This window comes from Haliotis rubra, unplaced genomic scaffold (genome assembly GCF_003918875.1).
Source record: "Haliotis rubra isolate DU_JTF1 unplaced genomic scaffold, ASM391887v1 Scf739, whole genome shotgun sequence".
Taxonomy (NCBI): Eukaryota; Metazoa; Mollusca; class Gastropoda; order Lepetellida; family Haliotidae; genus Haliotis; species Haliotis rubra.
The window spans coordinates 466307-482138 of NW_025767456.1; the positions used below are offsets into that span (position 1 = coordinate 466307).

General features: G+C 40.8%; 1 protein-coding gene across 1 annotated transcript; it reads left to right on the plus strand.

The window, feature by feature from the left end:
• The first annotated feature begins 589 nt into the window (after positions 1–589).
• Positions 590–13920, plus strand: LOC124259814. Its single transcript, XM_046694017.1, has 13 exons — positions 590–694; positions 6452–6560; positions 6950–7078; positions 7373–7579; positions 7760–7921; positions 8346–8535; positions 9020–9220; positions 9422–9721; positions 10274–10417; positions 10822–11072; positions 12527–12668; positions 13273–13401; positions 13574–13920. Exons 2-13 carry the CDS (start codon positions 6459–6461, stop codon positions 13918–13920), a joined length of 2304 nt encoding a protein of 767 aa, XP_046549973.1. The 5' UTR covers positions 590–694; positions 6452–6458.
• Positions 13921–15832: the final 1912 nt, after the last annotated feature.

Here is a 15832-nt window from a genome sequence, read left to right on the forward strand (position 1 = left end):
CTCATGTTGTGGTCGTTGGAGAAATACACCGCTCATTAGAAACATAATGGCGAGGCATCATTGGTAGACAGAGTTGTTCTACCCTAGGGGTGGGCGTGAGGGTAGCAGAGAGTCTTGACCCACTCACATCTTTTCTTAAGGTAGATATTTACCTGTCTATCCGCCCCATGTAATGATTATATTTATACAATTACTCCGGTAAGTGTTGCTATAATTTCACACTATTAACGATCATGTTAATATTTTGTGTTTGTTAACATTTATGGCGTTGACTAAACTTTGACATACTTCCCGTTTCGAAACCCACGAAGTGTGTTTGTAGTAAGAGCTTTTGTACGACCATTCAATCCTATGTGAACCGGTGAACTGTAATATCAAGGTACATAGTTTTTAGACGGTCACAACTACAAAGACACGATGAGTCATATCCTGTTTGTAAGTGGGCGACAGTATACCCAGCCTGGGAGGGCAGATTCTCTGACAACCACGTGTAAACTCGGGAAAGGATATGCATAATATCAAGGTCGCAGCTAGAGGCTTTACCTCAGCTAACAGTGACGTTAACAAATATTATTGGCGTGAAGTTATGACTTTACATGTCAGCTTAGGCAACGTAAACCCTGTACCTCGTCATGAAATGAGGTGATCGATATCGGAAAGTAATAACTGGAGTATTTGGTGGCTTCCCAACCCGGTAAGTGTAAATGAGTAGAAGTGTTCAACTTGATCACTATTGATATTTGCCCACTTAACAATTAAATGCATTCACTGCAAACTGCAGATTTACCTATATTGTAACGTTAGAAAGAATGATGGATGGATGGATGATAACTGGCAAGGTGATGGATAGACAACCGAAACTATAGTAGAGAAAGGCATTGCGAACATTTCAATGTTATGAGAATGTGATACATTTCCATTGCTAATATATATATTCAGTTTCATTCTTAAACGTGAGTATCGTTCACACACAATACATGGAATTAATGTTCAGTTTCATTTGGTGTATGAATATCCGTAAAGCGCCTTGGTAGTATCAATAGTAGAGTTAATGTCCTCATTTGACAAATGCCCTTAAAGTGATTTATCTGATTAGTGAGTGCCATATTACTTCAGACACCTAAGAAGATCAATTTGAAATACATTTAGAAGTACATGTTTTTTAGTTCTTTACTTAAATGAACATATTAATACATTTTAATCCCTTTTCAATACTTTGACCTCTGCACACGTGAGTAAACCCACCATCGAAAAACGTACTCAACTTTTGAAAAGCATTATTATTCACCATTTGCATCAAGTTTCTTGAACAGTTTATAACAGTAATAAAGGCATATGCCTGCTGTTTAAATGCTCTAACGCGACCAAAACACAATGGATATAGAATCATTCCACTCCAAAATACCCAAAGTCACTTTTACCCATAACGCATGTGCTTTTTCAGCGACGCCATAAAACGTCATTGCCAAACTTTGAGAACCGTACACAAATATGTGCAGTTTTACAGTCAAACGAGGTGGCATTTTGAGTTTTTTTAACAAGGCTATAGTAAGGCCCCAGTAAATCTTTTGAAACTTTTATGGTAGACATGTAGAGCATATTCCACATTTCACAGATCAGAAAAACAGTATGAGATGAGATTCCCTATTTTGACCTGTACCATATGTTTATTTTCATGTGAACAATTGCCTTTCCTTTACATGGGTTTGTGACGGATCTACCATCGGAAGGGCAGGATCCGCTAACATTTGCACGAACACCCGGTGTCGTCACTCATCGATGGTGAATGGTCATAGTGGGAATCGTAGAATCAACTCTGCTTTCGGCAGAGATGTCTTAGGAATATGGAAAGTGTTTGCCGCTTTTAGTTATGTAAATTACCAGCGAGGCCTCATTTACAAGCAATGATTTCAATACAAATGTTTCTGCCAACCATCAACAGTATAATCGATAAGAGCAATGCACTCAGCAAATAACATCATATCTTCAAATTCTTGTCACACGAACATTCCACCTTACATTCTCTTTTGACAGTTCATGTAAGCTCGTTTCTACAGAACATATATAAGAGTGAGGCAAATCATATTTCACACAAGTGAAGGAAAACAGTTTTCACACAAATTTCAACACCTGATTACATACTTTAAAGTACATAAGAAACATTTTGTTCCGTCAATAAATACAAGATTCAAGATAGATTTCTATATTACGGTTTGAAAAACTCGTGGTCCAGGCTTCAATGCATTTTGTATTATTTTTGGGACCCTTCCACTATTAATGTCCATTTATTCAATAATATGTGATGCAAAATGTGTTATAAACAGTTCTCTGTTATGAACCATTTGACATGCTGAAGGCAACACGACTAGTATACAACATCAGTTGGGTAAAGTGGAGTGTTATCACCATGACATGCTGAAGGTACACGACTAGTATACAACATCAGTTGGGTAAAGTGGAGGTTATCACCATGACATGCTGAAGGTACACGACTAGTATACAACATCAGTTGGGTAAAGTGGAGTGTTATCACCATGACATGCTGAAGGTACACGACTAATATACATCATCAGTAGGGTAAAGTGAGTTTTATTACAATGACATGCTGAAGGTACACGACTAGTATACAAGATCAGTTGGATAAAGTGGAGTGTTATCAACATGACATGCTGAAGGTACACGACTAGTATACAACATCAGTTGGGTAAAGTGGAGTGTTATCACCATGATATGCTGAAGGTACACGACTATTATACAACATCAGTTGGGTAAAGTGGAGTGTTATCACCATGACATGCTGAAGGTACACGACTAGTATACAACATCAGTTGGGTAAAGTGGAGTGTTATCACCATGACATGCTGAAGGTACACGACTAGTATACAACATCAGTTGGGTAAAGTGGAGTGTTATCACCATGACATGCTGAAGGTACACGACTAGTATACAACATCAGTTGGGTAAAGTGGAGTGTTATCACCATTACATGCTGAAGGTACACGACTAGTATACAACATCAGTTGGGTAAAGTGGAGTGTTATCACCATGACATGCTGAAGGTACGACACGACTAGTATACACCATGACATCAGTTGGGTTAAAGTGGAGTGGAGTTATCACCATTACATGCTGAAGGTACACGACTAGTATACAACATCAGTTGGGTAAAGTGGAGTGTTATCACCATAACATGCTGAAGGTACACGACTAGTATACACCATCAGTTGGGTAAAGTGGAGTGTTATCACCATAACATGCTGAAGGTACACGACTAGTATACAACATCAGTTGCGTAAAGTGGAGTGTTATCACCATGACATGCTGAAGGTACACGACTAGTATACAACATCAGTTCGGTAAAGTGGAGTGTTATCACCATGACATGCTGAAGGTACACGACTAGTATACAACATCAGTTGGGTAAAGTGGAGTGTTATCACCATGACATGCTGAAGGTACACGACTAGTATACAACATCAGTTGGGTAAAGTGGAGTGTTATCACCATGACATGCTGAAGGTACACGACTAGTATACAACATCAGTTGGGTAAAGTGGAGTGTTATCACCATGACATGCTGAAGGTACACGACTAGTATACAACATCAGTTGGGTAAAGTGGAGTGTTATCACCATGACATGCTGAAGGTACACGACTAGTATACAACATCAGTTGGGTAAAGTGGAGTGTTATCACCATGACATGCTGAAGGTACACGACTAGTATACAACATCAGTTGGGTAAAGTGGAGTGTTATCACCATGACATGCTGAAGGTACACGACTAGTATACAACATCAGTTGGGTAAAGTGGAGTGTTATCACCATGACATGCTGAAGGTACACGACTAGTATACAACATCAGTTGGGTAAAGTGGAGTGTTATCACCATGACATGCTGAAGGTACACGACTAGTATACAACATCAGTTGGGTAAAGTGGAGTGTTATCACCATGACATGCTGAAGGTACACGACTAGTATACAACATCAGTTGGGTAAAGTGGATACAACATCAGTTGTTATCACCATGACATGCTGAAGGTACACGACTAGTATACAACATCAGTTGGGTAAAGTGGAGTGTTATCACCATGACATGCTGAAGGTACACGACTAGTATACAACATCAGTTGGGTAAAGTGGAGTGTTATCACCATGACATGCTGAAGGTACACGACTAGTATACAACATCAGTTGGGTAAAGTGGAGTGTTATCACCATGACATGCTGAAGGTACACGACTAGTATACAACATCAGTTGGGTAAAGTGGAGTGTTATCACCATGACATGCTGAAGGTACACGACTAGTATACAACATCAGTTGGGTAAAGTGGAGTGTTATCACCATGACATGCTGAAGGTACACGACTAGTATACAACATCAGTTGGGTAAAGTGGAGTGTTATCACCATGACATGCTGAAGGTACACGACTAGTATACAACATCAGTTGGGTAAAGTGGAGTGTTATCACCATGACATGCTGAAGGTACACGACTAGTATACAACATCAGTTGGGTAAAGTGGAGTGTTATCACCATGACATGCTGAAGGTACACGACTAGTATACAACATCAGTTGGGTAAAGTGGAGTGTTATCACCATGACATGCTGAAGGTACGACGACATAGTAGTACAACATCAGTTAGGGTAAAGTGGAGTGTTATCACCATGACATGCTGAAGGTACACGACTAGTATACAACATCAGTTGGGTAAAGTGGAGTGTTATCACCATGACATGCTGAAGGTACACGACTAGTATACAACATCAGTTGGGTAAAGTGGAGTGTTATCACCATGACATGCTGAAGGTACACGACTAGACTAGTTATACAACATCAGTTAGTATACAACATCAGTTGGTAAAAGTGGAGTGTTATCACCATGACAAAGTGGAGTGTTATCACCATGACATGCTGAAGGTACACGACTAGTATACAACATCAGTTGGGTAAAGTGGAGTGTTATCACCATGACATGCTGAAGGTACACGACTAGTATACAACATCAGTTGGGTAAAGTGGAGTGTTATCACCATGACATGCTGAAGGTACACGACTAGTATACAACATCAGTTGGGTAAAGTGGAGTGTTATCACCATGACATGCTGAAGGTACACGACTAGTATACAACATCAGTTGGGTAAAGTGGAGTGTTATCACCATGACATGCTGAAGGTACACGACTAGTATACAACATCAGTTGGGTAAAGTGGAGTGTTATCACCATGACATGCTGAAGGTACACGACTAGTATACAACATCAGTTGGGTAAAGTGGAGTGTTATCACCATGACATGCTGAAGGTACACGACTAGTATACAACATCAGTTGGGTAAAGTGGAGGTTATCACCATGACATGCTGAAGGTACACGACTAGTAGTACAACATCAGTTATGTTAAGTGGAGTGTTATCACCATGACATGCTGAAGGTACACGACTAGTATACAACATCAGTTATGGTAAAGTGGAGTGTTATCACCATGACATGCTGAAGGTACACGACTAGTATACAACATCAGTTGGTTTAAAGTTATGGAGTGTTATCACCATACAACATGCTGAAGGTACACGACTAGTATACAACATCAGTTATGTTAAAGTGGAGTGTTATCACCATGACATGCTGAAGGTACACGACTAGTATACAACATCAGTTGGGTAAAGTGGAGGTTATCACCATGACATGCTGAAGGTACACGACTAGTATACAACATCAGTTATGTTAAGTGGAGTGTTATCACCATGACATGCTGAAGGTACACGACTAGTATACAACATCAGTTATGTTAAGTGGAGTGTTATCACCATGACATGCTGAAGGTACACGACTAGTATACAACATCAGTTATGTTAAGTGGAGTGGCACACGTTATCACATCATGACATGCTGAAGGTACACGACTAGTATACAACATCAGTTGGGTTAAAGTGGAGTGTTATCACCATGACATGCTGAAGGTACACGACTAGTATACAACATCAGTTATGTTAAAGTGGAGTGTTATCACCATGACATGCTGAAGGTACACGACTAGTATACAACATCAGTTATGTTAAAGTGGAGTGTTATCACCATGACATGCTGAAGGTACACGACTAGTATACAACATCAGTTGGGTAAAGTGGAGTGTTATCACCACGACTGAAGGTACGACAACATACACATCAGTTATGTTAAGTGGAGTGTTATCACCATGACATGCTGAAGGTACACGACTAGTATACAACATCAGTTATGTTAAGTGGAGTGTTATCACCATGGTGAAGGTACACGACTAGTAGACAACATCAGTTATGTTAAGAGGAGTGTTATCATTCTAAAGCATTCAGTGACTGCAGCAAGCGTACCTACACAAATATGGTTCTATTAATCAATATTTTGTAATGGTAAATAAAAATATTCTATCACAGGTTAGTCGAAGCTAAAATATATATTTCCGCAGTTGAAATATGACGACACGGAACAAGTCGGGTCATGGCGTCACGTCCAGTTATCCAGAGCACAGAAAAACATCTGACCACCATGTGGACAGGGGCAGTACCAGGGAAAGGGTGAGTGCCACATAGTACTTTTATACGCGGAATTGGTCCTGTTTCACGTGTACAAAAAGTGTGTATTAATATCGTGTTTGTCTTACTGATATTAATGGTACGAAATAGTTAATAGTATTGTTATTGTTGTCGTTCATCTCTTACGTTATTGTTCGTCTTCTTCTTATTCGTTTTACCGTTGATTTCAGTTTAATTTGATTGTTGTCCTTGACTCCTGTTCCGTAATCGTCACTATCATCGCTTTGTTCATTATATTGTTGAAGACCTACCTTAAATTGCGCATTCTAGACCTACATTGGCAAATGCGTCACAATAAAGATGATTTTGTAAAGAGTTCGGTTGTCCATATTTATTCTACAAATAAAATTCCATACTTGTACATCTTTCAGTCAGGGAGCCAGAAATTCAATGGCATACGTAACTGTCACAGCATAATCAGTCAGGCAGTGTCATCTGCATTCAAGGACAGTGTCTGCCAGAAAGATGACTGCAGCAGGCCCCGACACAGAACCACCTCTGTAAGTTGTCAAAACCATTCCCTCTTATGGCTTGCTCAGTTCAGTTCGGAGATATCGATAATTTACTTTGACACAGGAATTTATCCTCACGATTTCATTTCTCAATTAGCTGATTCTTGTAGCGAAGCCTGTGATTACAGCTGTTATATAACAGCATATTTACGATTACCTTAACCCCTAGTCGTGAAGGCAACGTATTCCTCTGTCCAGTTTATGTATCACCGCAAATCTAAAGAGCAGCGTTAGATCACAGGCTACTCAATCTTTGTAAGATAATGATGCAATTGGTTGCAGGAGAGTGATATCTCCAGAAAAATGCATGATCTCCAGGAAGAGATGAGGAAACAAAGCGAGGGGCAGGAAAACATTAAGCAGAGCCAGGATGAGCTGAAAAAGACAGTACTGGAACTGAAGGACTGTGTAACATCTCGATCGCAGAGTGTCGGTGACATCTTCTCTCAGGAGGACCCGAATTGCACATCAACACCAGCTGTCCGCAGGGTAATTTCTAGAATGGGTCTTTCCTTTACAATCAGATATGTGGTAATATTCAAATCCTCACACTAAAAACAAAGCCTCAGAAGTTTGCGATACTGTATTTGCATTTATACAACATTCAAACCATAAGACAGCTGATTCAGTTGGTGTACAGGTCCACGTCACTGTATTTCTCCGCTTCAGCTGTTCTCTCGCACCAGCAGCTCCACCAGTGTGCCTGCTTTCACTTTCACATCGGGGACAACCTCAGACTTCAGTGAGCTGTCGTCATGCAACTCTGGCTATACAAAGTCAATGGACATCTTGCGACAGAGGGACAATTTGGAGACATGTCTGTCAAGAGAGGTAACTTGACCTTTCCCCGCAATTACACAATTCAGGGATGTTAGGGAGTGTGCCTGCTTGTGTCTGTGACAGTGGAAATCAAAGCCTCACAATGTTCGGACGTCATAACTGAAAGCCACAATCCTTAAAAGCTTGTGATACAACACTAAGCTGATACAAAACTGTTGCAGAGGAACGATCATCTAATTATTAGGACGATACATAGTGTCCTGAATGAACAGACCACCGTTGTTCCAAACAAGAAAATGCTGAAGTATAACCAACATTTTATGTTAAAGTTAATAAATTAATTCAGGAGTAACTTGCCTAATTCAGTCATCTGTCACAGGGGTGAGGGCAATGGTTATAGGTATTGACATAAACGAATGTCTAGTCTACATGTGAATGTTCTCACATCACATAATGTTAATCTTCACACGCACAGATGCTGAGGAATGTCGAAACGCATCTTAGAGATGTTGAACTCAGAGACCAGCAACTTTCTGACGATATGTCCCAACTGATGGCGTGTGTTAAAGATCTCTGGCGTGTCAACACTCGGAATTCTGATCTCAGAACAACCCCCCTGCCTCCTCACATCCAAGCTTTTTGTATGAAACTGGAGGATATCATACGTACGGACGATGATATTTGATAACAACGTTCATTTTTTATGCTACGATATGATCCACCTAATTTATTGAACCCAAAGCAGTCGGACTGTGGGTGCCAAGTTGTATAATACACTATTATGTCTCTGCGTAGAATTGATCCATGGTTTCCCTTGATCGATTTCTTTGGTTTGCTGACACTAAATGTGTCCGAGGTACAAGAAGTTATCATTTCTGTGTCACAATGAGCTCTGCGTCAGCAGTGAGTGAGGACTGAGGGACACGAGAAATGAACTTTATACCCATGGTCTTAATCGAACAACGTCCATGCATCAGTGTTACTAGCGAACTCTTTCAACCACTGTCAATCCAACCAATCCTATACCCTGTTAAGGATCAAGAAATAGGATTATTGGTAAAGTAACGTTAATCTCCACCGATCAATTAACATCCTAAGACTTTTGAAACAATTGTACAATTTACTGAAATTAAAATTCCGCCTTTCCAGACGTCCGTGTGGCAGACCTGGCGAGATATCTTGACGTGTCGGACATGAGGATTCTACAGGGTAATAGCGCAACCAATCGGAGCCTGTTCTGGGGGGTAATACACCAGTGGAACAGGGAGTGTCAGGCTAGAGGTTCACCTGCTCTGCTAGAACAGCTCATAGATGCCTGTCAGAACTGTGGCATTCACAACCCCTTAAAAGGCAAGACGACGCATATTAGTTTCATGCAATATATCCATCATGCAATAGTCATGCAACAATTACCTACTCCATGTGAAGTCATTTCCCAAAGCATGATCAGTATTAGCTCTGAATAACTCTCAAGTGTTTGATATTAGCATTGTTGTCTGCCATACATACATGTGTACACACACATACAGTTACTGGCTCTTTTCGTTATAGTGGAGCCAATGCCAGTGCAACATCGACGGATTCTAGAGCAGAACTACTCGTACCTGGCCGAGCATGTGATGGTTCCTCTGCTGCTGACCTATCTGAGGGACAGTGGCTTCCTCACAAATGATCTTGTCCAGTATGTGCTGCAGCCCAAACCCAGGCCGGATAAAATCAACCGACTGGTGGACATCATGACGGTGTTTGGCAAAAAGTCACTTTCCCTTCTGCAAGATGCTCTCAGAAGATCAGATCAGGGTCACATTGCCGAAATGTTGGTCTGCAGGGATGAGGAAGCGCCTGAACAAGGTGGGCGAAACGTTTTAGTGCCTTTATCCGAGTGCTATACTAGAACCGGTTATTCTTCATAAAAACGGATGAGACCTTTGGGACTTTCATATTGTCAAATTAGGGGCGAAAAGTATGACGAAGGAATCTACTCTCTAATATCCATCATTGTACATACAGCAGTTACACAACAGATCCGTGTTCCATGTTAAATCATTGTAAATACCTGTCTCACCAAAATACAGTTCACAAGTGTCACCATCAGCGCTGAATAGCACTCACATTATGTGTTGAATACTTGTATTAAAAAAATGAGGGCCATGGTTTTGAGAGGCATCTCTCTACTATAGGAAACAAGCAAAGGTGCAACATTAAAGAGTAGTTAACCACGGTTTGACACCAGAAGAATACCATGAGAACCATGCAGGTTTTCTGCAGGTTATAACATAGTGACAGTAGACAACGGTGTAAGGATATTCAGTGTTAGGTAGTGTCTTCCTAGATTGCGTACAATGGTAATAACCATGCTTTTGTCTGTACATGTGTGTATGCATGTTGTGTGTTGTTCTCCAGACCAGGGGGCCTCAGCTCTACCTAGTGACACGGTACGCCTCCAAGAAAGTCTCAAGTGCCAGTTGAAGGAACTGAACATCTCGACAGACCAGCTCAGGAGGCAAAAGGAGGTGTGTCAGGTACCCTCGGGGAGGCTGTGGTCAGGTGAGACCTGAGTCTCCTTTATGTCAACAGCGTTCATTGGCTAGGGAAGTTAGGTCATCAGGACCTATGCACGGATACAGAGTAGCGTCAAAAGTAGTAACAGTACTTCTCTGTGACTTCTATGTGTGATCGTAAAAAAAATCAAAGCGATCTTAACTGTTTGCTGTTCCTAGTATTAGAAAATATTTGCCTGAAACTGACAGATCAAATACTGGTTTACTCGACGTGAGCTTACATGATATAAACATATTACTGATCAAAGTCCAGGTTTATGTGTTCATGCCATCATTGGGAACGCTGAAGGTCTGATGTGAAAAATTGAATTGTTAGGCATTCATATGTGTCAATGAAATACTAAATATTTTACAGTTTGTACAGTGCAATACCGATTGAACGTGTTTCAGGACTGTTTCTCAACCTAGCGGTGTCAGTGAAAATCCCCCACCATACAGAAAATAGTCTGAGGCTACTTTGGGAGGCTAACCAGCTTCGTGATATTAAACACGACCATATTGTACAGCTGATTGGTGTAAGCATGCAGCCTGACCCTCCATGGATCGTCACTGAGTCCGTCACTGAGAACCTGCTCAATCACATCCGGGGTATGCAAGAGAAGGAGGTCGGCGCTTCAATGATACTTGACATGACAATTCAGGTAACAGATATAGTGTGCGTGTTATCAGAGTGACTGGCTGAGTTAGAAGTCGAGCCACTGTGAATAATGCTCCAGTTATCTCGCTGGACAAACTGGGTCATTGTGGGAGGACAGGATCATGTGATACGGTCATGGACGTTTTATACTATTGTAAATCCCGCAAGACAGTTTACTAGAAGGGCTAGAGACATGACAAATTGTTGTAAGCAAGGGTTGGAATTGTTTTAATATATCATTTCGGACCAGGGAGACAATTGTATTCAAACGCAGGTATATGTATTTGTGGCATGCCAAAGGGAAGACATATATCATCTCGAATTTCAGAGCCATAGAAGTTGGTCCCATACTCGCAGCTAAAATGCATATAGCGGAAATAAGGTTTACGGAGTTGCGTCCCTTAGGTGCTGAACACCGGCTGTGACTGAATTCATTACATCCTTTCTGGTCGACTTATACGACAAGATTTAGACCAGGCAATCCAGTGACCACTACCATGAGCATCGATCTACGCAATTGGGATACGATGGAATGTGTCAGCCAAGTCAACGTACCAGACCCCTAGATGCCGTTAGTCTCCTCTTATGTTAGTTTAGTTTTAGCAATATCCCAACAGTATTACGGCTCTTACGGCAGGCATGGGTTGCTGAAGACCAGTTCTAACCCGGATTTTCACGGGTTATACGACAAGCATAAGCTGCTTAATGGGATGAATTCTACCTGTGAATTCCTATGGGTGCCTCTACAGTGGCATGCACAGTGGCGTCACAGAGTAATACTAAGTCAGTTACTCACCGAAAAGATGGATATGAGTTTATGTTACAATTCTGGCGTATCCTTCCCTTTCATCCATCCAAAAATGCTCAACATTCAAACCGAAGACGCTCAACTGAATTCAGTAGCAATAAGTGAGTACAAATTACTAGTGCAGCCCATCAAACTCCAACATTGAAGCTTGGGAACTTGTTTCCTGAATTAATTAAATTTTAATTTATTTTATATCCCGGCATGTCACATCTGTGAGATTCTTTGACAGTTTGTTTTGGAAAGCTCCGGTGATGTTAAACTGACCCCACAGAAGCACTGGTAAAAAGTATTAGTTACTCTGGTGGCAATCGATTGCAGCAATATATACAGTTGAATGTAATAAATAGGGAGTAGGGACACGCGAATGACACCCCCCCTATCTCTCTCTCTCTGTCTCTCTCTCTCCCTCTCACTCGGTCTCTGTCTCTCTCGTGGGTGTGTGTGTGCGTGTGTGTGTTGCCGTCGCCGTTACCTGTCTATGTAGCACCCTTAGCCTGTCCAACTTAATGACCCTACACGGTTGTGTTTCCATTCAGTACACCTGCAGCTATGTACAATGGACAAATATCTCTAAAAGCGTAATGTCCGGTGAATGAAAGAAGTAGGGCTATACTTTCATTTTCATTTGATGAATGAATATGTTATTGCAGCTGAGCAGCGCCATGGTTCACCTAGAGGAGAGGAACTGTATCCATGGTGATCTGAGAGCTGAGAACGTGCTGATGACTGACAATAGAACCCTCAAGGTGGCCAACTTCCATGGCACGATCCCTTCTGACAAGACGGATGAAAGTATGTTGGTTTAATGTGTTTTTTGTTGATCGTTTACAAACAGAATGAAAAACAAATAGACATTTGCAGACACTTTCAAAATATCATGTCCATGATTAATTCTAGTATTTCAAAAGTATTTTGACTGCAGTGATAACACAATATGATATTCTTTACCTACTCACTCTATTTATTCGCCACTATACATCAGTGGCTGACATCAGGGAATGGCGATTTCTCCAGGAATATCATTTAGAACCAATTCGTTACCAGGCTAATTGCGTGTCATTGTAACCAATCCAATTGTGACATACCCGTGAAGGTCCGGGTTAGAATACTGATCTCCAGTAACCCATGCTTGTCGTAAGAGGCGACTAACGGGGTCGGGTGGTCAGGCTCGCTGACTTGGTTCACACGTGTCATCGGTTCCCAAATGCGCAGATCGATGCTCATGCTGTTAATCACTGGATTGTCTGGTCCAGACTCGATTATTTACAGACCGCCTTATAGCTGGAATATTGCTGAGTACGGCGTAAAACTAAACTCGCTCACTCAATTGTTACAGTTTCTTGTAGTCCTCTAAGCAATCAACACATCAACGTAAGTGTAATGGTTCTCCTTTCAGTGGCTAACTACAGCAGATGGTCAGCCCCCGAGGTCCTCAACTCAGGGGTGAGGTCCACAAAGGCGGATGTTTGGGCCTATGGTATACTGCTGTGGGAACTCGTCACCCTCGGAATGGTTCCATATCCTGGTAATCTCAAGTCATTACTATACCATCAAACACCTGCTAGATTATAGCTCTGTATATTTAAGAAATGATAGCTGACAACAATTTCATTTAAAATAAAATTAATATTTACAGCCCTGTAATATTGAAGTTAACAAAATAGGTTTTAGAGTATCGAGTGTTTTCATCTCTGCAGATGATACAGTGGAACGTATGGCAGACAAGGTGCTTCATGGGTACGTCATGGCGATCCCCCGCCCACGATCTCAAGCCCCCTTTGTCGTATTTGACATTATGGAGAGGTGTTGGGAATATCATACTTCTGAAAGACCCAGCTTTAAAGACGTGCATACTGAGCTGACTACTTATTTGGAAAGACGAAACGTTGGACGAGAGGTAGGGAAACAGTTAGAAAACTTTCTACAAAATGTCACTTACAATTTTAGTGAACACAAAAACACACCTAACCCCTATGTCACCGCATCAATCTCAACATTCCGTGCGCCGTTAGGAATCTATTGCACAACACATGATATTACATGATTACTGCTCACATTGACAGAATTACATTAGGTATTCTACCTTGTTAAATTTGTTCAAACCATTTATACATATTAACATTCTCGACAAAATGGCAAGAACTGTACAAAATAGACCAAAAAGACCAAACAAATTCTTGTCCACTTCTCATATCCACCATAACAAATATATTTCCATTAATCGATGATATAGTCCTCCGAAAATCATGAAGTATTGTATTGCATATACCTAGTGAGCTGTAAATGGCTGATTAACAAATAGAGACAATTCCGGAATTCTTGTATAAGTTTTATTTATATGTACACATCTGAGAACTGAACCAGGCAGAATTTGTCATCTCAGTGAAACTAGTAACAGTGAACTGTACATAACATACTGAGTTTAACCAATGGGCATGTGGTATGTGTTCGAAGATGGCGATATATGTTATGTGTGACCGGCATGTCTCCACATTCCTACATTGTGATGACAAAGGGTGCTCAGGGTTTGAATGAAGTTTCTACTGGTTGTTTATCTGTATAGTCACGTTCACGCATCTGGCTTCCGTCAGTCTGTAATACAAACGACAACCAATGGAGCACTTAACAGCTATGTGCATGAATGAACGAACGAACGAACGAACGAATGAATGAATGAATGTGTCTATCTCAGCAGCCGCGCACACTGGACACAAACTTCGAGACTTAAGATGCATTTCAGGGGAACGCCATGAATGGTTTCATTATCATTGAAGGCATATCTAGTTGACTGACAGACTTTCACAGAGGTACCAAAATGGCATTTAATAACGCGCGAACAATACAGGTTTTAAAGCAGCATTTGTTCTTTACTTTATCATTCGTCAATAGTAACATGAAGCAACTCTTCATTCTAACCTGTGTCAGTCTTAATGAATTTTATATAGCTATATCTATAGCCGTTGATACATACCATCACGTATTCCTCTTCCAGTTCTCTACGCCGTAAGTACTTCCTCACGTAGAGAGGGTTAACACCATCCTTATTTCCACCTGCAGGATTTACATATTTGTGATAAAGTTGTTACCTGTACATTATATATATTGTTGGTATACTACACATAGTGTATTACATTGCTTCTTAACTTACAATAAAGTCACAGATATCTTATGCACTGAATTAAAACATATTTTGGGGGTTGGTTGGGGCTTGGTGAAGGTTTGGGATAACTAAAATGTGTAATTAAATACTGTGTGTTTCCTGGATTTATATACTCACCTTATGCGGCTTAGCCACTGTTTTTTCATCAAAGATAATGCAGCAGTTGATGAAAGATCGGTTTTATTCAGTGTGAAATAATGAAGATGGTATATTTTTAAGAGTTAATGTTTGTATTTAAATATTTGCTCTGTGAAAAGTGCTGGTACCTGTAGCAAGTGTCAGAAGTCAACTCTTCATATACTATATGACGTTTACCTGTGACCAGACTGAGGACAACCCCTACCACCAGTACGATGATGAATCCAAAACACTGGTACAGAGTGTAGGAGAGGCTGTAGAAGGCATCGAGACCCGACCTACATGCAGGAAGAAATGAAAGTGTAGATTATGGTATAACAATGAAATGGTCGTCTATAATGCACTACATTCCAGCCATATGTCACTATATCATTATTACTCCAGTCAGTGTATCAATGTACATTCGGGTTACATTCTCAGCTCCTCAGGGAGTATACAATCGAAGATTCTGAAGCGGTAGAAGGTCACATTACCATCTCATCCTCTCCTCGCAGGGGTCAAGCTTCCGTCCAATGGTTATCTGTAACCAAAGTTGTTGAACTGCATCTGTTCTGTGATCTGTGCGATGCACTGAGTAGTACCACCGAGATTTGAATGTGACGATTAGAACTACCTAAATACAAAATATATACGTTACCCAGTAAATTTCTGGAATGTG

Bases quoted from the DNA above. Each gene is read 5' to 3' on its own strand.
- LOC124259814 (XM_046694017.1), top strand. From the start codon at position 6,459: ATGACGACACGGAACAAGTCGGGTCATGGCGTCACGTCCAGTTATCCA. The intron at 7,580-7,759 runs GTAATTTCTAGA...TCTCCGCTTCAG, and splicing joins CAACACCAGCTGTCCGCAGG to CTGTTCTCTCGCACCAGCAG. The intron at 8,536-9,019 runs GTACGGACGATG...CCGCCTTTCCAG, and splicing joins GAAACTGGAGGATATCATAC to ACGTCCGTGTGGCAGACCTG.